We start from the raw sequence: 26,691 nt of genomic DNA, 5'->3' as shown, positions 1-26,691 counted from the left end.
TGTGTTGCTGTCTATGCAAAATTAACCTTAAGTTGTTATCCAATGATGAAGTGTCTAAATGACAGAATTTTAATTTTCATGTAAACCATCCGTTTAAATGTTACCCATCCATTGTTCTTTTTCTTTACATAAATACTCCCCCTGTTTGTGAATTAAATGATTACTCAGAAGTTCTAAAATGCCACCATCCAGAAAAATCCACTGTAGTTCAGTAGCATTCACAACATTTTGTAATGTTTTTAAAGAAGTCTATTTTGCACACCAGGGCTGCATTTATTTGATAAAAAAAAAGAAGTAAAACCCCATCTCTTAATTGATTCCTGTGATAACAAAAAAAATATTTTCATATTCAGAATTTATTTGATTAACAGAAATCAAAAATATTTGACATGGTTCTTTTTTTAATTCAGTAAAGCCTTGAAATTGAATGCAGGCAGGTGCCTTGTTTTTTCTATCAATGCTTTGTCAGTGACTTAACAGTTAGCAATTATATGAAGTTTGCCAAGTAAACTTCAGACTTAGCCTGCAAAGCACAATTATGTCATGTTATTAGTATGTTAAACTAATTATCTATAACAGTAAATGAGCCGAGTTGTCTTAAAGAATTAGTTCAAATACTTTTTTACAGTATCTTTTGATGAATTTGTTTATTTTGATTTGAAATAACGGTAACTAAAAATAACAAATTTGAAAAAATGAGTACAGGTTTTGGCAGGGGGTTATTCAAGTCGTTGATCCAGGTCATGGAGGTAATTCACGTTCTATTAAACAAGTCTCTAAACAATCACCCAATAAAAACAGACATTTCAAAATGATGACTTAATATATCTACTCCTTCTTCTTTTTCTGAGTTTTCCTGAAGCACTTCCTGAAACAGAACGTGCAGCTTTTGACAGTTATGAAAATAACAGTCACTAGAATAAGAAGGAGAAAGCCAATGACGTCCAGAGAATGATACTGAATCCAGTTCAGCTCGTGGGCTGCAGGTCTGAGATGTGCTGCCCCTTTGTGTCTCATAACAAACTCAGTCCAGAACACAGCCAGGTCCAGAGGCTCAATGGGGCGGTCTCTGTGAATAGCTGAAAGCTCTGTCATTTTCTCCTTGTAGCTGTTGAGTCAAAGATAGAAAAAGAATGCTTATATTTTGTTGCATAAAAAAAAATCAAGATACTGAAAAAAAAAATCTCTCAGAAATTGCCAGTGAATTTCACAAATAATTATAAAAAAAATTTTATTAGAACGACCAAAATATGTAGAAACATTAATTTGTTTTCGGTTCATATTCCAATCTGAGTTTAATATTAAATATTGCAATAAACAATTACATCAGTGATTGACTGATTTCATGCACAGGCATTATGTTTACCTTTTTTCATTGATGACCTTTCTCAATGCAACCAGCAGTTTTTCTGAGGTCACATCAAAGATACTGAGGGTTTCTGCCACTCCTCGAGAAACTAAGCGCTGAACGTTATCCCCTTGGTCGCCAAACAGAGGAAGCATCACCATTGGCACCCCATTACAAATTCCTTCATAGATTCCATGTGATCCACCATGTGTAATAAAAGCCTTAACCTTAGGATGGCCTACAATGTAGAGAAAAACACATTAGTATAATAGTTTGTTAGCAGTTGGCACGATGAAGGCAGTTATAATATAGCAAGACTTTTGTCAGCAATGCCAAAAAAGCTAACTAATATTGTGAAGGGTTAAAGAAGAATATAAACATACCCAAGAGATCATTTTGTGGCAGCCACTTCATCAGTTTGACATTCTTTGGAGCATTTTCAGGGACTGGTCCAGTGTATCTCCATAGCACCTAACGTGCAAAGAGAATCAATGCCAAGTTTAATAATATGCAGCCACGCAATCCATATTGTTTTATTTATTTAATTATTTATGAGTACATAATTTACCCTCTGAGGTATCTGCCTGAAAGCCTCAAAGAATTCTCTGGCTTTAGCCTCGGGTAACTGTGACACCATGGAGCCCAGAGTGAAGACCACAAACCCATGCTCTCCAGAACCGTTCACAAACTCCTCCAGCTCCTGCACAGAGAACAGATGTCAGAACTGAACACTGGTTTTATGTTCTAAAGATGGAGCGGAGCAAGCTTTCACCATAAATTCCCCCTTTCTTCCTTCCTTCTTTCCTTCTTTTTTTCTGTCTTGCTCACACACACAGATATCCACATCAACTTGCATGTTCAAACTCAAAGCAGCATACTGTAACAATTAGTAATGTTTTTCTTTGACCAAACACTCTAAATCCAAGTGTTTTTAACATAAACAGACCTACCTCTTGGTAAAAGAATCATTTACTTTGTTTGCTTAGTCTACAGTGCACAACCATACAAAACCTGTCTTCTTTCCACTAGTGTTTCATATTGCAAACAAAAATGAGGCACCTCATTTCCTCTTAAAGATAATAGTGGTCAAAGTCGAAAACATTGCTTGCAATTAAATTAAATGTTGGTTTAGGAAATCATACACAACATCTAAACTGACTCTCTGAGAGTTGTTTTACGGAATTATACACATCTTCAAAAATACAGCTTAGGAGCATGGTGGATTAAATATTTAAACATAGATCATGACTGTGTACTCTTCAACAATGACATCACAGACAAGCTCTGCATAAAAAACTGTTTAATAAACATCATGTGATGCAACATGTCTCTTTCAAAGTACATACATCACATGTTCTGTTATCACTTCTCAATTTCAGTCAACCAGTGGATGGAAAAGCTGAGAATGTTCATTAATATCTTACCTTTGTCAGTGGACCCTTTTTAGCACAGTTGATGCCCCCTATTTGGACCATATTTGGCATTTGGGGTTTGGGATACTCAAAGGCAAAGTCGTATCTTAGAAGCCAGACTGCACCGTGACTTAATAGCTCTTTGTATGTAGTTTCCTTCTGCAGATATCTACTGGCCAGTTCATCAGTGCTAGCAAACAGTTTGCGGCATAGTATGGCATCAAAAACTGTCATAATCGTGTTTGTTATTCTTTGAGGAAAAGTCATCTTATCGGTGTAACCAGTGAAAAAGCGTGGAACAAAAGATGGAGGTGAGGGACAATGGGTGGCTTCCACATCAAGCAGACAGGGAATCAAACGCAGGAAGTAAACAGCAGGAATCGAGAAGGAATCAGCAATGATGGTGCCACAAGGCAGGAAAGGATCAGTGAGCAAAACATCGAATCCTGTTTCTCTAAGACTCTTCATCAGGGACTCATCATTCAGCAGCCATTCACAGGCTGTCACATGCATATTCAAGAACTGAATCAGGTTCTCCAAATTCACAATGATATCAGTCAGTTTCGGAGGCTTCTCAAACGCATTCTTCTCCAAGTCATCCAAATTGGCTTTTAGATCCGCATGGGTGAAAGGCACACGAAACGATTTAGTAGTGTAATTACCAGACCTTCCAATCAGAACACTGGTTTCAGGGACCAGGACCACCATCTCATGACCCCTTTGAGAAAGCTCTTCTACCAAGATCTTCATGCTCAACCAGTGGCTGCCATCCACTGGCATGACAAGCACCTTCCCAGCCTGCACGAGCTTCGAGGAGAACAAGCATAGTAAGGCTAGAAGCCCCAGAGCGGGAACAGTCAGTGCTCTCACCATTCTTCTAACACTCATACTGCAGACAGCAGAAATACGATACTTTAAAAGGGCTGGGAATGTTTTCGAAAGAGGAGGGAACACAAAACTAGACAAAAGGGAAACGAGTGTTCATAGGTCACTGGCAGCATGTGTACAACACAACGATTGGACTTTTACGTTGTGTCATGATATCAATGCAATGCAGTTGAAAGTCTAACAAGCAGGTTAAATGTAGCTTTGAGTTAATTATTTCAAAAGCATACAAGCAGACATGAACTGTCATAGTAGTTATCTATAGATAACTTTGTTCAAACAAAAGAGGATCTAAATTCTATTTTAGTAACACTTTGCAATCATGTTAGTTTGTTTTTCGAAAGGAAACAGTAAGATGTTTTTCAATAAATATCTTTTGTGTTTTCAGGAATATCTTTTTTATGTCTTCAGGAATCATCTCTGATATAGGTGTTAGGTCATGACCCATTAACTAATGATGACAAATTAAACCAAGTGTAACTATTAATAAAATATTTTTAGTATTGTTTATAAATTAAACTAAGACTTGTAAGGAAGTAAACATGTATATGTATTCTGTTAAAGGTTAAAGTTATTGCATTTTATCTTTACCTTTGTCAGAGTTTACTAGAGGTTTAAGTTATTGCTTTCATCTTTGACATAAATAGTGACACATTACTTTCAAAACAATTCTGCAAGTCATTATGGACTGGCAGTAGCAGGATCCCCTTACATATTGTGCCAAATCAATTATTTCCAGCTCCTCCCTATGCACATGGGAACACAAGGCAGGCAAAAACCTGATCTTTCAAATACGAGGGCTGGGACAGTCAAAAGATCTCTAAATGAAAAAAATGTTTTGAGAAAAAGGATTACTAAGCACAGTTTTACACGTGAGGACCTGTTTGCTACTGAATCATTCTCGCTTTGATTCATTGGCTGTTGTAAATTGCCTGTAAAGATACTGAGCCGATAATACAATAAAGGAAAAACAATGGGTTGACAACAAGTCTAAAGCAAAGAAATGTGTCTGAGAGTACATGATCCAAGATAATTTTAAATAAACTATATGTGTCTTAACACTTCATGATGCCCTTATGAAGACCATATGAGTAAGCCGTTATGAATTTAGCTATCAATGGTCTAAAAAAGAATGTGGCTTTTTTATATACTTGAGTGTCACCTAATGGTGCATCGATGCAATCTGCAGAAAAAGTCACTAAAATCTCCATCATTAATGCACAGACTGACAAAGAAAGACAAAAAGAAAGTGAAAAAGTGAAAGATCTCAGTGCTTCTGGAATAAATTGCTGAAACTGAAAGACCATACTACTACCTTACGATTTCTTCAATATAAAGACATGGCAGAAGAAAAAGGAAGAATAGTATAGTAGGGTCCAGCATCTGCCATCTGTAGGCATCAGTAACAGACTATTAAGAACTGAACAAAAAGACTCACTTGAGATAGTGGCTTGAGTTTCTGGCTAACAGTTGCTCCAATCATGACCATGTTAGGCATCACTGGACGTGGGAATTCCACAGCAAAGTCAAAGCGCAAAAACCAGAGAGCTGCGCGGCTCATGATTTCCACCATTGATGTTTTTCTCTGAAGTACTTGTGAGGCGATCTCATCTGCACGAGCATAAATGCGCTGACAAGCCATGGGCTGAATCAGAGTCCTTACCAGGTTCACACTCCTTTGCCAAAGATTCATGCGATCAGTAAAGTGAGTAAAAGCTTGTGGAACATAAGAGGCTGGAGCTGGACAATAACTGGAAAGAGTATCAACACCACAAGGATGGTTTATTAGCAAATAAATAGCTGGAACAGAGAGATATTCACCAGCTACAGCTCCAGCGGGCTCAAATGGGTCTGTGAGTATTGCATCAAAGTTGTATTCTTTCAGTCTCTTCATCAAGTCCTTGTTGAAAAGCAGACCCTCTGCATTCCTTAAAGTAAACATCTGCATAACATCCAGTGAGATGATGAACGCCTGAAACTTGGCGAGGTCTGTAGAGATATCAATGCCCACAATGGTGTTGAATTTGTCTGCTAGGCTTGCTTCTAACTCAGCCTTGGTGTAGTTGACTGGATACGTCAGAGTGGTGGTATGCTCTGAAGGACCCATACTCAGACTTGCCTCTGGGATGACGACCACCACCTGGTTTCCTCTCCTCCCTAGCTCCTCCACAATAGGCTTCATCCCCAACCAGTGACTGCCATCTGATGGTATAACCAACAGTTTCCCAGCTTCAGCTGAACTATAAAGTAATAGACCTAACAGCAACCACAAGCTAGCCATTTTATCAGTGCTGCAAAGGACAGGTGCAGTTGAAGGAGATCAAGAAAGAAAAACAGTCATGCAGTGTAACCACACAGGGTAAAGTACCATCTTAAAAAGAGTACGGACAAGGTTCAAAGGGGTGGCGATACTTACAGACAGAAGGATGTGCTCCATCCAAATATGGCACTGAAGCAATCTATGCATCTGAACCACTAATAAATGTTTGTGGATTATTCATATTTATGCACGCATAGAACATAGAACATTTACACCCAAATCACAACACATGTGCACTGATTTGGTTCTTCTACTTGTTCCACTAAATTTGGAGTATTCTAGATTAGAGCTTCTTTGTCCTGGAACATTGAGTGAAGTCACAAGGAGAGTAAGCAATACAACTGTTTTATTGAAGTACACACATCATTTTCTAGTATTAATGCACATGACCTATGACCTACAACTCTAAACTGTCAGGATTACATGGCAGATATAGTCCACTCTAGTTTTCAGAAAATGCAGACGTCTAAATAGCCTTCTGAAAGCATGCTCTAAAACACTGAAAAACCTTTACAAAAGTTTTGTATTTTTGATGGAACAGCTGAGAATGTTCATTAATATCTTACCTTTGTCAGTGGACCCTTTTTAGCACAGTTGATGCCCCCTATTTGGACCATATTTGGCATTTGGGGTTTGGGATAATCAAAGGCAAAGTCGTATCTTAGAAGCCAGACTGCACCGTGACTTAATAGCTCTTTGTATGTAGTTTCCTTCTGCAGATATCTACTGGCCAGTTCATCAGCGCTGGCAAAAAGTTTGAGGCATAGAAACTTTTCAAAACCTGTCATAAGTGTGTTTTTTACTCTCTGAAGGAAAGTCATCATATCTGTGTTACCAGACATGATGCGCGGGACATAAGACGGAGGTGAGGGACACTGGGTGGCTGCATCATCAAGACGACAAGGAATTCCACGCAGGAAGTAAACAGCAGGAATCGCGAAGGAATCAGCAATGATGGTGCCACAAGGCAGGAAAGGATCAGTGAGCAAAGCATCAAATCCTGTTTCTCTAAGACTCTTCATCAGGGACTCGTCATACAGCAGTCCTTCACAGCCTTTCACCTGCATATTTGTGAAATGTACCAGGGTCTCCAGATTTACAAAGATATCAGTCAGCTTTGGAGGGTTCTCAAGTGCATGGTTCCTTATGTTTTCTATTTCAGCATTCAGTTCAGCAAGGGTGTAGGGCACACGAAACGATTTAGTAGTGTAATTACCAGACCTTCCAATCAGAACACTGGTTTCAGGGACCAGGACCACCATCTCATGACCCCTTTGAGAAAGCTCTTCTACCAAGATCTTCATGCTCAACCAGTGGCTGCCATCCACTGGCATGACAAGCACCTTCCCAGCCTGCACGAGCTTCGAGGAGAACAAGCATAGTAAGGCTAGAAGCCCCAGAGCGGGAACAGTCAGTGCTCTCACCATTCTTCTAACACTCATACTGCAGACAGCAGAAATACGATTCTTTATAAGGGCTGCAAATGTTTTTGAAAGAGGAGGAGACTCAAAACTTAACAAATGGTGAGTGAGTTTTGATAGGTCATGTTCGTACAGCGCAGCAAATGAACTCAGACTTCTACGCTCTGTCATGATGTCACAGCAGATTAAAGTCTCACAAGTGGGTTAAATGCAACTCTGGGTTAATGATTTCAGGAATGAACTAACTTTCACAGGACTTATTAGAGATAGCTTTGTTCATACAAAGGTAAATAGGGCCAAATATCTGTAATAGGTTAATCACACTTTTGAAGAGTTGCACCACATGAACCAAACAAATTTTGTCTTATTATAAAAAAGTTAGGCTTATCTGATATTTCAAGAGACTTTTAACCTTTATACACAGATGTGAAGGTCCACAAGAGTCATCTTTATACATTTTTTTCCAGCAAGTAGATTGATCCAAACTGTTTGACTTTACCATGAACTCAAACTACGTTATTATTTTTTGGTAAAAATTGTAGAATATTTACTATTTACTGGACAACCTATCAATTACAGCAATAGCAAATGACAATGACCAAAGATTCAATCAAATAAATAAAAATAAGTAAATTAGGCAAATTTAACAACCTAAACCAAGCATTGCCTATATTTCAGAATGGTTGTTTTTCCTCACAAATGTTTATAAAATCATATCATTCCCTTTCTTTTGTTTTCAAAAGTACACAGTTTGTCAGATTTTACAGTTATTGCTTTTATCTTTACCTTTTGACATAAATAGGGGCACTCTCAAAACAATTCTGCAAATCAAAATGAATTAGCAGTAGTAGGATTGCCTCATATATATCATGCAAAATCTGTGATTATTCCCAGCAACTTTATATACACATAAGAACACAAGGCAGTCACGCAAATACATGAACTTTCACATATGGGGAGGTCTGCAGCACTGCTACTCAATCATGCTTTTATAATTAAAAGACCTATAATCGGTGAAAGCATTGTCATGATGCAGTAATTATTTCTTCTAAAATGTACTTTTAAAGGTCATCATGAATACTCAGAGATCCTTGCTAGCAGTACAGAATGCATAAACACCCTACCTAACATCAAATCTCTCTTTTTCCTTCTGGTTGTCTGTCATAAACTGTTATTATGCGATGTCATTATATTTTTTAATGCTTACTACAAATTACTGCTGTCAATCATTTAAAAACATTTAATTACGTTAATCGCAGTCACTGACTCTGATTAATCATGATCAATTGCAAATTTTAAATACTAGGATTTCCATGCAAATTTGTTCAAATAAAGAAATACATGATTAGTTTAGGGAAACATATCTTTTTACCACTCAACCAGGTATGAGACATTATCATTATTATTCCTTTATCATTATTCTTGGTTTTTATCCAGCTATTATCAAACTTTATACTGGCAATAAAACATTTATCAAGCCACATAGCCACAATCCCAGTAAACTTTTACCTAACTATTTCTTAATAAATAGAACAAAATGGGGTTTTTTTTGGAAACTCGCATGCAGTATTATGACAAAATGCTTTATGAAGAAGAACTGCAACTGATCTGTAGCATTAAAGCTAACATTAGCACCATGCTAATGTACAAACATTATGAAATTAATAGTACACTTTTACTCAAAACTCACATTAAACCACCATTGAGTGTTAATAACCTTTCCTTTTGCAATGACATGGAATTTGTTGTTGTTAAAATATGCTATGTATAGCCTTTTTGTATCACTGTACCAATTAGCATGTTGTTATGAAAATATCCAAACCACATCCCTGCTGGGAAAAAAACAGCTAAAACCAACCTAGGCTGGTTGGCAGGTGTTAGCTGGTTTAAGCTGGAAGTGGCTGGTTTTAGCTGGACTCCCAGCCTGGCTAAACCCCTCTAAAACCAGCCTGCTGACCATAGTGGCATAATAAACAGTGAAGCCTAAAGCACTGAATTCAAAATGCCATACTACCATTTAAAATAAAAAAGTAGTAGGCTATGGTGATGTGCAGCTTCTGCCACCAGTAGGCATCATGAATATTTATAGATCTGACATTCTTTTACAAGTTACTGATGTAATAATGCATGTTTTCTATTTGTTAGACAGAGATTAAGAATTAAGAAATATATAGAGGACTAAGTAAGCATGCAGAACACAGTTCTATTGTCAATTTGAAAGTCCCACCTTGAATAAATAAGTTGCAAGTCACAACATGCTAGTAGGATATGCTCAGACAAATGTGGCATTGAAACAATCAGTGGGTCTCCTTAACTAATAGTTATGCATTTTAACTTAGCTTCGTTCAAATGTTAAAGGAGTAAAACAAGTTACAGCATGGCAGAAGTAAGCAATTTACTTAAAATACATGCCCAAATATCGTTATATAAAGGCTTTCTGACCTTTAGTCAATCTAGACAAAATGTCTAAATACATACTCTTGAATAGAGCACTCTGTGACTTTCTCAAAACAAGAAGCATCTTTTCTACTGTTGTTGGTACATGTAGTTTGGACCACTTATTAACCATGCAGCTGTACATGCACATATTTTCATTCATAGAAATATTGTACAGTGAGCTATTATGCACTTTTCTTACTTTATTACATATAAAAGGAAATTTTATATATAGCTATTTCATTTTAAGCTTAACTTAATTAAATATGTTCAATCTTAACAAGTAATAAGCCCACAGAGAGTGTGTGATTTTTGTATGTATAGTTACATATTAAAACTTACATATAAATCACTAAGAGTAAAACAAATCTATACTTGTGTAATATATTGTCACCAATATAAATGCAAACTATATTAAATATAATTGTCAGTTTGTTTGCTTAATCTATCTGTAGGTTTTTATCTAGTTTGAGAAGAAACAATACATTTTAAAAAGATTTTAATGCATTTAAAATTTTGGAATAAGCATAAGAACTGTGGTTATAACGCACTAACATATCTTCCTCAACACTGGGCTGTAAGGCTATAAAAAGTGTGTAATTTAAAATGTCCCACTCCAACTAGACCCTCTAATCCGATATCATGATAACATGTGCTCACATTACATTTGCAATATTATGACAAAATGCTTTATGAAGAAGAACTGCAACTGAGCTGCAGCATTAAAGCTAACATTAGCATCATGCTAATGTATAAAATTTATGAGATTAATAGTACACTTTTACTCAAAACTCACATTAAACCACCGTTGAGTGTGAATAACTTTGCCTTTTGCAATGACGTTCATTTATGGTTGATAATATATGCTATTTATAGCCTATTTTATCGCTGTACAAATTAGCATGTTGTTATGAAATATCCAGGAAATAGTTAACTGACAGCATATTACTTTGCCTCAGTGTCCAGAAATAGACTTTTTAATATTATTGTAGGTAGAGATGTTTCAAGAGAATGTGTATTTCTAAAATGATTTTGCTCTTTCTGAAAAGACCACATTAGTTTCTGCCTCACCCCATTAGACACTATTAATTTAAACAAAGCACTAAATGGTATGGGTTTTGGTGCAGGTCTGAAGTTTGAGCTTTTGCATTTGCTGGCTATTTTTTACAGTCCATGACAATGACAGACAAGGACTGAAAAACCACATATGGAAAAAAAGAGCTATATCACTGATCCTTGCGGTGTGTGATTTGCATGGAAATTAGAGCTTACTTGTGTCAATAGTTTGGGCTTCTTGGTTGCCATACCTCCAATCATCACCATGTTAGGCATCACTGGACGTGGAAATTCAAAAGCAAAGTCAAAGCGCATAAACCAGAGAGCTGCATGGCTCATGATCTCCATAATCGTAGTTTTTTTCTGAAGTACACGTGAGGCGATCTCATCTGCTTCAGTATGCATGTATTTACAAGCCATGGGCTGCAGCAGAGTCCTTACCAGGTTGACACACCTCTGCCACAAATTCATCTTGTCTGTAAAGTGGGTATTACGCTGTGGAACATAAGAGGGTGGACTTGGACATTGGCTGGCAAGAGCGTCGACACCACAGGAAGGTTTATTTGCATATAAATAGCTGGAATGGAGAGATATTCACTAACAATAACCCCAACAGGCTCAAACGGGTCGGTGAGAATCGCATCAAAGCTGTAGTCTTGGAGCTTCTTCATCAAGTCTTCCTTAAAGAACAGACCCTCTGCATTCCTTATTATGAAGCTTCGAAGAAGGTGCATTTGGTAGAAGAAAACCAGGAACTTGGACAGGTCAGAAGAAAGGTCCGTACTCAGAATCTCGGTTAAATTGCCTTCTAATAGTGTATGTAGTTCAGCCTTGGTGTAGTTGACTGGATACGTCAGAGTGGTGGTATGCTTTGAAGGACCCATACTCAGACTCGCCTCTGGGATGACGACCACCACCTGGTTTCCTCTCCTCCCCAGCTCCTCCACAATAGGCTTCATCCCCAACCAGTGACTGCCATCTGATGGTACAACCAACAGTTTCCCAGCTTCAGCTGAACCCAAGAAGAGACCCAGAAGCAACCACAGGCCAGGCATTTTATCACTGGTATATATAATTTAAAAAAAATCTCTCACTTTTGCCTTTGCAAGCTGCAGCAGAGGTCGGCAAAATCAATCTGGCAATGTGCAATGTAAAGTACTCCAATGTCTCACAATGACTTTATCTCCAATGAAGGTGGACACCACTGCAGGTGGGTGGGACTTCTTCTATCTAAGGCAGTGCGGCAACCAATCGGGGTGAAAGTTGAAAAAAGATGCAAAAAATTGCAGGAATAAATGGATATGAATTTTTAATGTCATAGAAAAAACTAAAGAAAAAGAAAGCAAAATGTAAAAACTGCAAATTGTGATGGCTACTGGCAAAGCTATACAGCAAAAATGTCAAAGCCATCTTAACACTTCATGATGCCCTTATGAAGACCATATGAGTAAGCCGTTATGAATTTAGCTATCAATGGTCTAAAAAAGAATGTGGCTTTTTTATATACTTGAGTGTCACCTAATGGTGCATCGATGCAATCTGCAGAAAAAGTCACTGAAAATATCCATCATTAATGCACAGACTGACAAAGAAAGACAAAAAGAAAGTGAAAAAGTGAAAGATCTCAGTGCTTCTGGAATAAATTGCTGAAACTGAAAGACCATACTACTACCTTACGATTTCTTCAATATAAAGACATGGCAGAAGAAAAAGGAAGAATAGTATAGTAGGGTCCAGCATCTGCCATCTGTAGGCATCAGTAACAGACTATTAAGAACTGAACAAAAAGACTCACTTGAGATAGTGGCTTGAGTTTCTGGCTAACAGTTGCTCCAATCATGACCATGTTAGGCATCACTGGACGTGGGAATTCCACAGCAAAGTCAAAACGCAAAAAGCAGAGAGCTGCGCGGCTCATGATTTCCACCATTGATGTTTTTCTCTGAAGTACTTGTGAGGCGATCTCATCTGCACGAGCATAAATGCGCTGACAAGCCATGGGCTGAATCAGAGTCCTTACCAGGTTCACACTCCTTTGCCAAAGATTCATGCGATCAGTAAAGTGAGTAAAAGCTTGTGGAACATAAGAGGCTGGAGCTGGACAATAACTGGAAAGAGTATCAACACCACAAGGATGGTTTATTAGCAAATAAATAGCTGGAACAGAGAGATATTCACCAGCTACAGCTCCAGCGGGCTCAAATGGGTCTGTGAGTATTGCATCAAAGTTGTATTCTTTCAGTCTCTTCATCAAGCCCTTGTTGAAAAGCAGACCCTCTGCATTCCTTAAAGTAAACATCTGCATAACATCCAGTGAGATGATGAACGCCTGAAACTTGGCGAGGTCTGTAGAGATATCAATGCCCACAATGGTGTTGAATTTGTCTGCTAGGCTTGCTTCTAACTCAGCCTTGGTGTAGTTGACTGGATACGTCAGAGTGGTGGTATGCTCTGAAGGACCCATACTCAGACTTGCCTCTGGGATGACGACCACCACCTGGTTTCCTCTCCTCCCTAGCTCCTCCACAATAGGCTTCATCCCCAACCAGTGACTGCCATCTGATGGTATAACCAACAGTTTCCCAGCTTCTGCTGAACTATAAAGTAATAGACCTAACAGCAACCACAAGCTAGCCATTTTATTAGTGCTGCAAAGGACAGGTGCAGTTGAAGGAGATCAAGAAAGAAAAACAGTCATGCAGTGTAACCACACAGGTAAAGTACCATCTTAAAAAAGTGCGGACAAGGTTCAAAGGGGGTGGCGATACTTACAGACAGAAGGATGTGCTCCATCCAAATATGGCACTGAAGCAATCTATGCATCTGAACCACTAATAAATGTTTGTGGATTATTCATATTTATGCACGCATAGAACATAGAACATTTACACCCAAATCACAACACATGTGCACTGATTTGGTTCTTCTACTTGTTCCACTAAATTTGGAGTATTCTAGATTAGAGCTTCTTTGTCCTGGAACATTGAGTGAAGTCACAAGGAGAGTAAGCAATACAACTGTTCTATTGAAGTACACACATCATTTTCTAGTATTACTGCACATAACTGATGACCTACAACTCTAAAATGTCAGGATTACATGGCAGATATAGTCCACTATAGTTTTCAGAAAATGCAGACGTCTAAATAGCCTTCTGAAAGCATGCTCTAAAACACTGAAAAACCTTTACAAAAGTTTTGTATTTTTGATGGAACAGCTGAGAATGTTCATTAATATCTTACCTTTGTCAGTGGACCCTTTTTAGCACAGTTGATGCCCCCTATTTGGACCATATTTGGCATTTGGGGTTTGGGATAATCAAAGGCAAAGTCGTATCTTAGAAGCCAGACTGCACCGTGACTTAATAGCTCTTTGTATGTAGTTTCCTTCTGCAGATATCTACTGGCCAGTTCATCAGCGCTGGCAAAACGTTTGAGGCATAGAAACTTTTCAAAACCTATCATAAGTGTGTTTTTTACTCTCTGAAGGAAAGTCATCATATCTGTGTTACCAGTCATGATGCGCGGGACATAAGACGGAGGTGAGGGACACTGGGTGGCTGCATCATCAAGACGACAAGGAATTCTACGCAGGAAGTAAACAGCAGGAATTGCGAAGGAATCAGCAATGATGGTGCCACAAGGCAGGAAAGGATCAGTGAGCAAAGCATCAAATCCTGTTTCTCTAAGACTCTTCATCAGGGACTCGTCATACAGCAGTCCTTCACAGCCTTTCACCTGCATATTTGTGAGGTGTACCAGGGTCTCCAGATTTACAAAGATATCAGTCAGCTTTGGAGGATTCTCAAGCGCATGGTTCCTTATGTTTTCTATTTCAGCATTCAGTTCAGCATGGGTGTAGGGCACACGAAACGATTTAGTAGTGTAATTACCAGACCTTCCAATCAGAACACTGGTTTCAGGGACCAGGACCACCATCTCATGACCCCTTTGAGAAAGCTCTTCTACCAAGATCTTCATGCTCAACCAGTGGCTGCCATCCACTGGCATGACAAGCACCTTCCCAGCCTGCACGAGCTTCGAGGAGAACAAGCATAGTAAGGCTAGAAGCCCCAGAGCGGGAACAGTCAGTGCTCTCACCATTCTTCTAACACTCATACTGCAGACAGCAGAAATACGATTCTTTATAAGGGCTGCAAATGTTTTTGAAAGAGGAGGGGACTCAAAACTAAACAAATGGTGAGTGAGTTTTGATAGGTCATGTTCGTACAGCGCAGCAAATGAACTCAGACTTCTACGCTCTGTCATGATGTCACTGCAGATTAAAGTCTCACAAGTGGGTTAAATGCAACTCTGGGTTAATGATTTCAGGAATGAACTATCATATAACAACTTTCACAGGACTTATTAGAGATAGCTTTGTTCATACAAAGGTAAATAGGACCAAATGTCTGTAATAGGTTAATCACGCTTTTGAAGAGTTGCACCACATGAACCAAACAAATTTTGTCTTATTATAAAAAAGTTAGGCTTATCTGATATTTCAAGAGACTTTTAACCTTTATACACAGATGTGAAGGTCCACAAGAGTCATCTTTATAAATTTTTTTCCAGCAAGTAGATTGATCCAAACTGTTTGACTTTACCATGAACTCAAACTACGTTATTATTTTTTAGTAAAAATTGTAGAATATTTACTATTTACTGGACAACCTATCAATTACAGCAATAGCAAATGACAATGACCAACGATTCAATCAAATAAATAAAAATAAGTAAATTAGGCAAATTTAACAACCTAAACCAAGCATTGCCTATATTTCACAATGGTTGTTTTTCCTCACAAATGTTTATAAAATCATATCATTCCCTTTCTTTTGTTTTCAAAAGTACACAGTTTGTTAGATTTTACAGTTATTGCTTTTATCTTTACCTTTTGACATAAATAGGGGCACTCTCAAAACAATTCTGCAAATCAAAATGAATTAGCAGTAGTAGGATTGCCTCATATATATCATGCAAAATCTGTGATTATTCCCAGCAACTTTATATACACATAAGAACACAAGGCAGTCACGCAAATACATGAACTTTCACATATGGGGAGGTCTGCAGCACTGCTACTCAATCATGCTTTTATAATTAAAAGACCTATAATCGGTGAAAGCATTGTCATGATGCAGTAATTATTTCTTCTAAAATGTACTTTTAAAGGTCATCATGAATACTCAGAGATCCTTGCTAGCAGTACAGAATGCATAAACACCCTACCTAACATCAAATCTCTCTTTTTCCTTCTGGTTGTCTGTCATAAACTGTTATTATGCGATGTCATTATATTTTTTAATGCTTACTACAAATTACTGCTGTCAATCATTTAAAAACATTTAATTACGTTAATCGCATGAGTCACTGACTCTGATTAATCATGATCAATTGCAAATTTTAAATACTAGGATTTCCATGCAAATTTGTTCAAATAAAGAAATACATGATTAGTTTAGGGAAACATATCTTTTTACCACTCAACCAGGTATGAGACATTATCATTATTATTCCTTTATCATTATTCTTGGTTTTTATCCAGCTATTATCAAACTTTATACTGGCAATAAAACATTTATCAAGCCACATAGCCACAATCCCAGTAAACTTTTACCTAACTATTTCTTAATAAATAGAACAAAATGGGGTTTTTTTTGGAAACTCGCATGCAGTATTATGACAAAATGCTTTATGAAGAAGAACTGCAACTGATCTGTAGCATTAAAGCTAACATTAGCACCATGCTAATGTACAAACATTATGAAATTAATAGTACACTTTTACTCAAAACTCACATTAAACCACCATTGAGTGTTAATAACCTTTCCTTTTGCAATGACATGGAATTTGTTGTTGTTAAAATATGCTATGTATAGCCTTTTTGTATCACTGTACCAATTAGCATGTTGTTATGAAAATATCCAAACCACATCCCTGCTGGGAAAAAAACAGCTAAAACCAACCTAGGCTGGTTGGCAGGTGTTAGCTGGTTTAAGCTGGAAGTGGCTGGTTTTAGCTGGACTCCCAGCCTGGCTAAACCCCTCTAAAACCAGCCTGCTGACCATAGTGGCATAATAAACAGTGAAGCCTAAAGCACTGAATTCAAAATGCCATACTACCATTTAAAATAACTATAGCTATTTCATTTTAAGCTTAACTTAATTAAATATGTTCAATCTTAACAAGTAATAAGCCCACAGAGAGTGTGTGATTTTTGTATGTATAGTTACATATTAAAACTTACATATAAATCACTAAGAGTAAAACAAATCTATACTTGTGTAATATATTGTCACCAATATAAATGCAAACTATATTAAATATAATTGTCAGTTTGTTTGCTTAATCTATCTGTAGGTTTTTTTATCTAGTTTGAGAAGAAACAATACATTTTAAAAAAGATTTTAATGCATTTAAAATTTTGGAATAAGCGCAAGAACTGTGGTTATAACGCACTAACATATCTTCCTCAACACTGGGCTGTAAGGCTATAAAAAGTGTGTAATTTAAAATGTCCCACTCCAACTAGACCCTCTAATCCGATATCATGATAACATGTGCTCACATTACATTTGCAATATTATGACAAAATGCTTTATGAAGAAGAACTGCAACTGAGCTGCAGCATTAAAGCTAACATTAGCATCATGCTAATGTATAAAATTTATGAGATTAATAGTACACTTTTACTCAAAACTCACATTAAACCACCGTTGAGTGTGAATAACTTTGCCTTTTGCAATGACGTTCATTTATGGTTGATAATATATGCTATTTATAGCCTATTTTATCGCTGTACAAATTAGCATGTTGTTATGAAAAATCCAGGAAATAGTTAACTGACAGCATATTACTTTGCCTCAGTGTCCAGAAATAGACTTTTTAATATTATTGTAGGTAGAGATGTTTCAAGAGAATGTGTATTTCTAAAATGATTTTGCTCTTTCTGAAAAGACCACATTAGTTTCTGCCTCACCCCATTAGACACTATTAATTTAAACAAAACACTAAATGGTATGGGTTTTGGTGCTGGTCTGAAGTTTGAGCTTTTGCATTTGCTGGCTATTTTTTACAGTCCATGACAATGACAGACAAGGACTGAAAAACCACATATGGAAAAAAAGAGCTATATCACTGATCCTTGCGGTGTGTGATTTGCATGGAAATTAGAGCTTACTTGTGTCAATAGTTTGGGCTTCTTGGTTGCCATACCTCCAATCATCACCATGTTAGGCATCACTGGACGTGGAAATTCAAAAGCAAAGTCAAAGCGCATAAACCAGAGAGCTGCATGGCTCATGATCTCCATAATCGTAGTTTTTTTCTGAAGTACACGTGAGGCGATCTCATCTGCTTCAGTATGCATGTATTTACAAGCCATGGGCTGCAGCAGAGTCCTTACCAGGTTGACACACCTCTGCCACAAATTCATCTTGTCTGTAAAGTGGGTATTACGCTGTGGAACATAAGAGGGTGGACTTGGACATTGGCTGGCAAGAGCGTCGACACCACAGGGAAGGTTTATTTGCATATAAATAGCTGGAATGGAGAGATATTCACTAACAATAACCCCAACAGGCTCAAACGGGTCGGTGAGAATCGCATCAAAGCTGTAGTCTTGGAGCTTCTTCATCAAGTCTTCCTTAAAGAACAGACCCTCTGCATTCCTTATTATGAAGCTTCGAAGAAGGTGCATTTGGTAGAAGAAAACCAGGAACTTGGACAGGTCAGAAGAAAGGTCCGTACTCAGAATCTCAGTTAAATTGCCTTCTAATAGTGTATGTAGTTCAGCCTTGGTGTAGTTGACTGGATACGTCAGAGTGGTGGTATGCTCTGAAGGACCCATACTCAGACTCGCCTCTGGGATGACGACCACCACCTGGTTTCCTTTCCTCCCCAGCTCCTCCACAATAGGCTTCATCCCCAACCAGTGACTGCCATCTGATGGTATAACCAACAGTTTCCCAGCTTCAGCTGAACCCAAGAAGAGACCCAGAAGCAACCACAGGCCAGGCATTTTATCACTGGTATATATAATAAAAAAAAAAATCTCTCACTTTTGCCTTTGCAAGCTGCAGCAGAGGTCGGCAAAATCAATCTGGCAATGTGCAATGTAAAGTACTCCAATGTCTCACAATGACTTTATCTCCAATGAAGGTGGACACCACTGCAGGTGGGTGGGACTTCTTCTATCTAAGGCAGTGCGGCAACCAATCGGGGTGAAAGTTGAAAAAAGATTTTGTCATGCAAAAAATTGCAGGAATAAATGGATATGAATTTTTAATGTCATAGAAAAAACAAAAGAAAAAGAAAGCAAAATGTAAAAACTGCAAATTGTGATGGTTACTGGCAAAGCTATACAGCAAAAATGTCAAAGCCATGCTTGGCTCACAGTTCCTAGCACTTAGACTACCCTCTATAGGAATTGCAAGGCAAATGCATCATGCTCATGGAATTAGCTAAGACATTAATTAATGATTTGGAAATATAAACAAAATAATGGATGGTATGACAAAAATAATGGTTACAGTTACATCTACAGTGAGAAAATGGAAATGTGTTATATGTGCTACATATTTTATTAAGCTGAAAAGGGGGCACACTGTCACATGCACAAAAACCGTAAAACTGGTTTGTAGAGTTTTGTAAAGTGATAAAATTCCAGAAATAGTCAAACTATTGTTTCTACTGTTTTCTGTTCAAACAGGTTCTCCCTCCTCCCAACATCTTCTATTAATTCTATTCTATTGATCCCTTACTGGTGCAATTTTCACAAATAATCTAACATTTCTCCAAAACGTTTTTTTCCAGCAGCATATAGAGGTTTTTGTAAGTTAATTCATATTATTAAAGAGGGTTCTCTTCACATTAGAGAGTTAGTATAAGCAACAGCACAGGCAAAATCAGCAGTGGTGCATAACTATGAGTTACAGTAGTGCAAAGTCCAGCTATCAGATGGCTTACCTGTGGCAACGGTTCTGCTTTTTTGTTGTCCATTCCTCCGACTATGACCATGTTAGGCATCAGCGGACGTGGGAATTCTAAGGCAAAGTCAAAATGCATGAACCAAAGAGCTGCACGACTCATGATCTCCGCCATTGATGTTTTTCTCTGAAGTACTTGTGAGGCGATCTCATCTGCACGAGCATAAATGCGCTGACAAGCCATGGGCTGAATCAGAGTCCTTACCAGGTTCACACTCCTTTGCCAGAGATTCATGCGATCAGTAAAGTGAGTAAAACCTTGTGGAACATAAGAGGCTGGAGCTGGACATTGACTGGCAAGAGCATCAACACCACAGGGAAGGCCTGTTTGTGTATAAATGGCTGGAATTGAGAGATATTCACCAAGAATAGGTCCAGCAGGTTCAAATGGATCTGTGAGAATCGCATCAAAGTTGTACTCTTGCAGCTTCTTCATTAAGTCCTTGTTGGAGATCAAACTCTTAACACTCCGGGTTATAAGAACATTAAGCAGATCCATAGTTTTGAGGAAATTCTGAAGCCTGGCCAGATCTGTAGATAAATCTACACTTATCAGAGTAGTAACACCTGCATTCACTTGCTCCTGAAGCTGAGTCTTGGTGTAGGGTACTGGATAAGTCAGAGTGGTAGTATGCTGTGACGGACCCATGCTCAAACTTGCCTCTGGGATGACGACCACCACCTGGTTTCCTCTCCGGCCGAGCTCCTCCACCAAAGGCTTCATGCCTGTCCAGTGGCTGCCATCTGCAGGAACTACTAATAGCTTCCCAGCTTCTGCTGATCCCAGGCAAACGAGACACAAGAACAATACAAAAGCAGCCATTCTAATCAGCAATAATAAGCATTTGTGCTGGTAGTATTGGTAAAAAGTTGTTCTGAAACTCTCCACCCCAGCTGACAGAGGATTTTATCCTGAAAGTTTCAACACCCATTTAAAGGTTGGGTCTAAAAAAGATCACAATCTTCATTCTTCAGTGGTAAAGCATGCTCTTAGAATGAGAAAGCATCCAGATCTCATAAATGAATAAAGGTGAGTGATATTTAGCAAAGATGAAACTGTCTGCACTGACACAGAGTCAAGAAGATTATAAAGGCAAACATTTTTTAAAAGATAACATGCCCCGGTGAATCATTCACAGCAAGACCAGAACATGCTGGTTCTTTTCACATTTGCATTTGACAGCAGTAGAAGTGGCAAAATTACACATATTAGAAATATTATAATGTACATTTAATAGACATTGTGTGTTGAGAAGAGTGTACACTGGGTTTGGTCCTTGCATAGTTAGATAGTTAGTATGTTATACTATTTTTAAAACTTAAAACTTTATCACACCAATTCATCCCTTTTCTCACCTAATTCTCATACTTACAATCAAGATGTTTTTTTTTAACACACACACACACACACACACACACACACACACACACACACACATATATATATATATATATATATATATATATATATATATATAAACAGAAAATACTGAGGAATGTCTTTGAGCTGATGTGAGTAAACTCTAGCAAACAAAGCATATCTACCAAGCACATTTTTGCAAGGTACATCGACCAGTTAGGTTACTCATTATCTCTTGTGCATGGCTATGCTTGCACGGCAGTGAGAACTACATCAAATGTTTTGGAATATGGTTATTTGACAAAAGACATGTTCACTTCATGCTCTGAAAGCACAGGTATGGAAGCATTCACTACGTGAAGTAATGTATATGTAGTTGACATCTGGTGTTTCTTACAATACATTGTAAGGAAACAGAAATAGCAACTAAACAGGTAACCTTAAAAAACTTAAAAATTATGATGAGAAAATGGGTTGAGAAAATGTCCAGTGTCTGCTTGGTTGCCAAACACAATTCAGTACAGAAACATTCGAGACTTTCATTCAAGTTAATTTTTGGTTAGAAACAATGTTTGTTTCAGTGTACAATGTTTATTAATGTATTTATCATTGAAAGACCAGTTAATATTTAAATGAACAGGCTGCCATATTATATCTAAATGATGAATTTTTTTAGACACATGGTGGCACTATTTGGCATGTTTATGTTTATTGTAGGACTATGTTGCACTGCCCACTGTATAACTGAATGTTACTCCAGTAACCCAAACACAGAAGATTCAAAAAAAGTAACCACACACCAACCATTCTATCGGGACAGTGGCAGATGAAGGGGAATGCTGAATGTGACTATTAATGCATACATAAAACTGAAAAAAAGAGTTGGGTATATATTGTATTACTGGGCAAAATTTCACAGCTAAATATCTCTTATAAATGCTTCCTGTTCCTATTAAAAGTTTGTTCTTTGAGCATGTACTGTAAACACAATAATACAATAATGATCAATTTATAACTAATCTTAATTATAATTAAAACATATATTCAAATGTATTTTCCTTTCCTTTCCTTTCCTTTCCTTTCCTTTCCTTTCCTTTCCTTTCCTTTCCTTTCCTTTCCTTTCAAATTGATTGTTTTATTTCCCAAAAGGATATATAGAATATATAGATGGAAACCAATACTATAAATCAGGATGAGGTTTGCCATGACAGAGCTGGATAGTAACTGATTACATGTAATCTGTATTAAGTAATTAGATTCCAAAAAAATCAAGTTCCCATAATTCGAGTAAATTTCATAATTATATGTAATAAATACCTTATTAAATTAAGACATATCATTCACACAATAAACCATTTAGAATTTATTGATTCTCTCTAATTCTATTTTTTCTCTTAAAAAAGTATATTTCTAAAAATCCTGCTGTGTGTCATAACATTATTTTGACTATATTCATTATATATAATAGCCAAGCAAATATCATATACAATTTTGCAATATATCTTTCTGAATTTAGGAAAGAAACAACACATTTACTTGTTTACAGTTCAGTGCCAATTAATGGTCAAAATTACGTGCATGTAAACAAAATAAATATGTTTTAATATATTTTCTTAACTTCTTTATATCAGTATATGGTATGGTAGCAACATTTTTATAGTTTAATAGATATTAAATGTTAGACATAAGAATAGTATTTCATCAACTGATATAATGTTAACATGCCAACATATTGAAAAACTGTATTTTGTAATACACTGATAATCACCAAGAGCAGGTGGTGATGGAAAAGTCACATGATGAACCAAAGCCAGCAACAAGCAGCTTTTTCACAAGCTGAGAAGGAAAATAGCAGAAGACTTCCAAAAACTGTATATTACCATAAAAATAATATGTAATGTCATTACAGTTTTCATATTAGGGGAGCTTACTGTTAACCAGTTAAAAGGTTCTTACTGTAGCAATTTTACTGTCTTTTATCATTAAAATCACAGTGTAGTTATAAAATTATACTTTAAATTGAGAAAATATTTGGCAACAAATGTGCAAATATACACTATATGATTGCATTACAACTGTTAAAAAGACTTACTTGTGTCAAAGGTTGTGCTTTCTTGCTGTCCAGTCCTCCAATTATGACCATGTTAGGCATCAATGGACGAGGTAATTCAAAGACAAAGTCAAAATGCATGAACCAAAGAGCTGCACGACTCATGATCTCCACCATTGATGTTTTTCTCTGAAGTACTTGTGAGGCGATCTCATCTGCACGGGCAAGCATACGATCACAAGTCATGGGCTGAATCAGAGTCCTTACCAGGTTCACACTCCTTTGCCAGAGATTCATGCGATCAGTAAAGTGAGTTAAAGGCTGTGGAACATAAGAAGATGGAGCTGGACATTGACTGGCAAGAGCATCAACACCACAGGGATGGCTTGTTTGCATATAGATGGCAGGAATTGAGAGATATTCAGCAGCAATGACTCCAACAGTCTCAAATGGATCTGTGAGAATCGCATCAAAGTTGTACTCTTGCAGCTTCTTCATTAAGTCCTTGTTGGAGAGCAGACCCTCTGCGTTCTGGGATACAGTAACTTTAAGCATATCCATAGTGAGAATGAAATTTTGAAACCTGGCCAGATCTGTGGATACATCAGCACTCAACAACTTCCCTATGCCTACTTTCATTTTCTCCTGTAGCTGGGTCTTGGTGTAGGGTACTGGGTACATCAGAGTAGTGGTATGTTGTGCTGGTGCCATGTTCAGACTTTCCTCTGGGATGACGACCACCACTTGGTTTCCTCTCCGGCCGAGCTCCTCCACCAAAGGCTTCATGCCTGTCCAGTGGCTGCCAAATGCTGGAATCACCAATAGCTTCCCAGCCTCTGCTGATCCCAGGCAGAAAAGGAAGAAGAGCAACACAGAAGCAGCCATTTTAACAAACATATCATTCACAATCAGCAGTAATTACAAGCCTAAGAGCTGGTAGTGTTGGCTAGAATTGAAACTCTGCAAAGCACTTATGAATTTGAAGGGGTTTATATCCTTCAATGGATGTTGCTACAGCCAATAAAAAGGCAGGGCCACAATCTTCACCGTGGAAAAACCAAACCCTCAGTAAGTCTGAACAATCGTAAAAACTTTGCGCCGGCTGATAAACACCCTCGAGCTGTTATTGGTCCTTGGCGATTACGCAATATGCTCTGGGGCTCCACCTACTCATTCATTTTCTTCAGACAGGCTAATGCGAGTAGAAACATAAATACTAGCACTGGGTTGTTTGAAAATGAAGATGAAATTAAATTTTTGAAAGTCTGATTATGAAATGGTGACACTGACGCTGTTTTTTCAATGTAATACCTCTCACCGCTGTTATAGTTGTTTTTATTTATTTTAAAACTACAGCGCGCACATTAAACGCTCTCAAACAGTACGCTACTGTAAGCTAAGTTTAAAGAGGGGCGAACTGGAAAACACAAAAGGTGCGGCTCCTTTGTATGTATAGATGAACTTTGACTTATTTATGTTTTTGTCGTTGTAATTTTTGCTCTTTTTTAACCCCCAAAAAAGGAGCGCCCAAATACTTTTTAGGAAATTTCACCTAATTTCATTACTAGACATGATGAATCATGCTGAGATAAGAACATGTAGTGTTTACTATACAGTGGGTGCGTTTCTAGAACTAGTTTGCTTTATGCACTAAACAAAATATTAAATATATGGTCATTATGCTGTATATGACATTTTCGCAAAGTCTTAGATAGATTGTATAACTATTAATTGTAAATATCCCTTGTAAGCAGAGGGTAAACTGTCATCTGATATGACTACTCCAGTCAACTCTAGAGGACAAAGCCTCCTAAAGCCTCTCACTCCATTTAACTCTGCACTCGTTTATCTATGACCTGCTTGACAAGTTTTTCAGCGCATATCAGTCACTTGTTGCCTAAATACTATGTGTCTTGAATGTGCATGGTCACGCTTGCACTACAGATCCAAACTGTTTGCAATGTTTTGCAATGTGGATAGCTGACTAAATCTGGCATGTTCTATGGTAAAAGAAACAAGCTATAAAAAAAATATTGTTAATATTTTCAGTCGACATGAAAAAAAAAAGTTGTTTGTAAAAAAAATATTTTTTTATTATTCATCCATTTCCTGATTACTGGTAACTCTTACTGCGTGTAAAGCTGCCTATACATATATTATTTATATAAGGATAAATGCATGTTATATATGTTTATTTGTTAAATATTTCATTTGTTCAGGTCAGTTTTTGTTTGGTCCAGTTACCACCTGCCTACCTTTATTAAATTATTTGTTGTTTAAATCTGAAATAGTTAGTTAGTAGTTAACTGAAATGGCTTAACTATTGTCGCTGTAGGTAAAAGTAACAGAATGGGGATTTTAACTGCAGCTGTCATCTGTGTTCTTTAGACAACCAGGATATTGAGAAAATATTATACCTAAACAATAGTTTTACAATATTTCGCACAGTTCATTTATCGAATAAGCTGCTGAGTAGGCTAAGCCAAGTACAGATAAATGTGGAAACATTTCAGGTTCACTGTAATCAATTTTTGGTTAGATACTTATTGGTAACGCTTTACAATAAGGTTTATTAGTTAACAGCATTAGTTAACACGAGCTAAGAACAAACAGTACTTATTAATCTTTGTCAATGTTAATTTCAGTATTTATTTTTGTATTATTAAAATCACAAGTTGTGTTTGTTATGAACTAACACGAATAAACAACGAACGACTGTATTTTCAATAACTAACATTATCAAAGAAAGTGTAATAAATGCACTGTTCAGTTTGTTAGCGCTAGCTAGCGCATTGTTTACAAATGACGCCTATTGTAAAGTGTTACTACCTACTACAGCACCCGTTTACACTTAAAATATATTAAATGTAATCCAAAGAACAGCTGATATGTGATTGAAAATGATGTTATCGCAGCAGTGTAACTAGTTGTAAGTCGATTTAAACACGCGGTGGCGCTATTGACTCATTCAATATCGACTCGTTGATTGAAGTTGAACCGCTCGCAGATTCGCTGCAGACACAGAGGACGAGACTCGTTGCACACTTGCAATTTTTGCAATGTCAACACTGATCTTTCTGTGTGTGGGTGTAGCTGTAACATTTCACGGTTGTTTTGCACTATATTTGAACTCGAGTAAAACGCAGGTCTGACTCAATCCTTTCTGTCTACTTTTCTCTAACGCTAACAGCGCCGCACAGCCTCCAGCGATGCGGCTATTCATTAAATAACAAACCTATTAAACAAAACTACAAACCTGCTAAAATTACAGCATTTTATCTAGCCTACCCGAGCCACCTTGTCCGTAAGCCTATAGCTTACCTTTTCGGAATCTTTAAACAACTTTAAAAACATGAACGCGGCTAAAATATGTATTATATGTTAGATAGGCGATGTTAATCTGTCTTCATAAAA

General features: G+C 37.3%; 5 protein-coding genes across 8 annotated transcripts; all 5 read right to left on the bottom strand.

The window, feature by feature from the left end:
- Positions 1 to 338: 338 nt before the first annotated feature.
- LOC122351877 (UDP-glucuronosyltransferase-like) lies at positions 339 to 24,350 on the bottom strand. 4 transcript variants are annotated; one of them, XM_043249259.1, is made up of 5 exons: positions 23,320 to 24,350; positions 1,917 to 2,048; positions 1,732 to 1,819; positions 1,367 to 1,586; positions 339 to 1,108 (listed from the first exon to the last, which is right to left on the bottom strand). In XM_043249259.1, the coding sequence occupies exons 1-5, from the start codon at positions 24,172 to 24,174 to the stop codon at positions 829 to 831; spliced, it is 1,575 nt and encodes a 524-aa protein (XP_043105194.1). In that variant the 5' UTR covers positions 24,175 to 24,350; the 3' UTR covers positions 339 to 828. The 4 variants fall into 4 exon arrangements, with proteins under 4 accessions (XP_043105194.1, XP_043105195.1, XP_043105196.1 ...); XM_043249260.1 differs by lacking the exon at positions 23,320 to 24,350 and adding an exon at positions 19,848 to 20,943; XM_043249261.1 differs by lacking the exon at positions 23,320 to 24,350 and adding an exon at positions 5,084 to 6,520.
- On the bottom strand, positions 2,055 to 10,267 carry LOC122351878 (UDP-glucuronosyltransferase 1A1-like). The gene is made up of 2 exons (XM_043249262.1): positions 6,515 to 10,267; positions 2,055 to 2,755 (listed from the first exon to the last, which is right to left on the bottom strand). Exon 1 carries the CDS (start codon positions 7,555 to 7,557, stop codon positions 6,520 to 6,522), a length of 1,038 nt encoding a protein of 345 aa, XP_043105197.1. The 5' UTR covers positions 7,558 to 10,267; the 3' UTR covers positions 2,055 to 2,755; positions 6,515 to 6,519.
- On the bottom strand, positions 11,930 to 13,587 carry LOC122351881 (UDP-glucuronosyltransferase 1A1-like). Its single transcript, XM_043249265.1, has one exon. It carries the CDS (start codon positions 13,514 to 13,516, stop codon positions 12,635 to 12,637), a length of 882 nt encoding a protein of 293 aa, XP_043105200.1. The 5' UTR covers positions 13,517 to 13,587; the 3' UTR covers positions 11,930 to 12,634.
- On the bottom strand, positions 13,639 to 15,573 carry LOC122351879 (UDP-glucuronosyltransferase 1A1-like). The gene has a single exon (XM_043249263.1). It carries the CDS (start codon positions 15,144 to 15,146, stop codon positions 14,109 to 14,111), a length of 1,038 nt encoding a protein of 345 aa, XP_043105198.1. The 5' UTR covers positions 15,147 to 15,573; the 3' UTR covers positions 13,639 to 14,108.
- LOC122351880 (UDP-glucuronosyltransferase 1A5-like) lies at positions 16,253 to 19,811 on the bottom strand. The gene has a single exon (XM_043249264.1). The coding sequence runs from the start codon at positions 18,898 to 18,900 to the stop codon at positions 18,010 to 18,012; it is 891 nt and encodes a 296-aa protein (XP_043105199.1). The 5' UTR covers positions 18,901 to 19,811; the 3' UTR covers positions 16,253 to 18,009.
- Positions 24,351 to 26,691: the final 2,341 nt, after the last annotated feature.

The sequence above is a fragment of the Puntigrus tetrazona genome, chromosome 9 (genome assembly GCF_018831695.1).
Source record: "Puntigrus tetrazona isolate hp1 chromosome 9, ASM1883169v1, whole genome shotgun sequence".
Classification (NCBI taxonomy): domain Eukaryota; kingdom Metazoa; phylum Chordata; class Actinopteri; order Cypriniformes; family Cyprinidae; genus Puntigrus; species Puntigrus tetrazona.
This window is presented reverse-complemented; position numbering and strand designations above follow the sequence as displayed.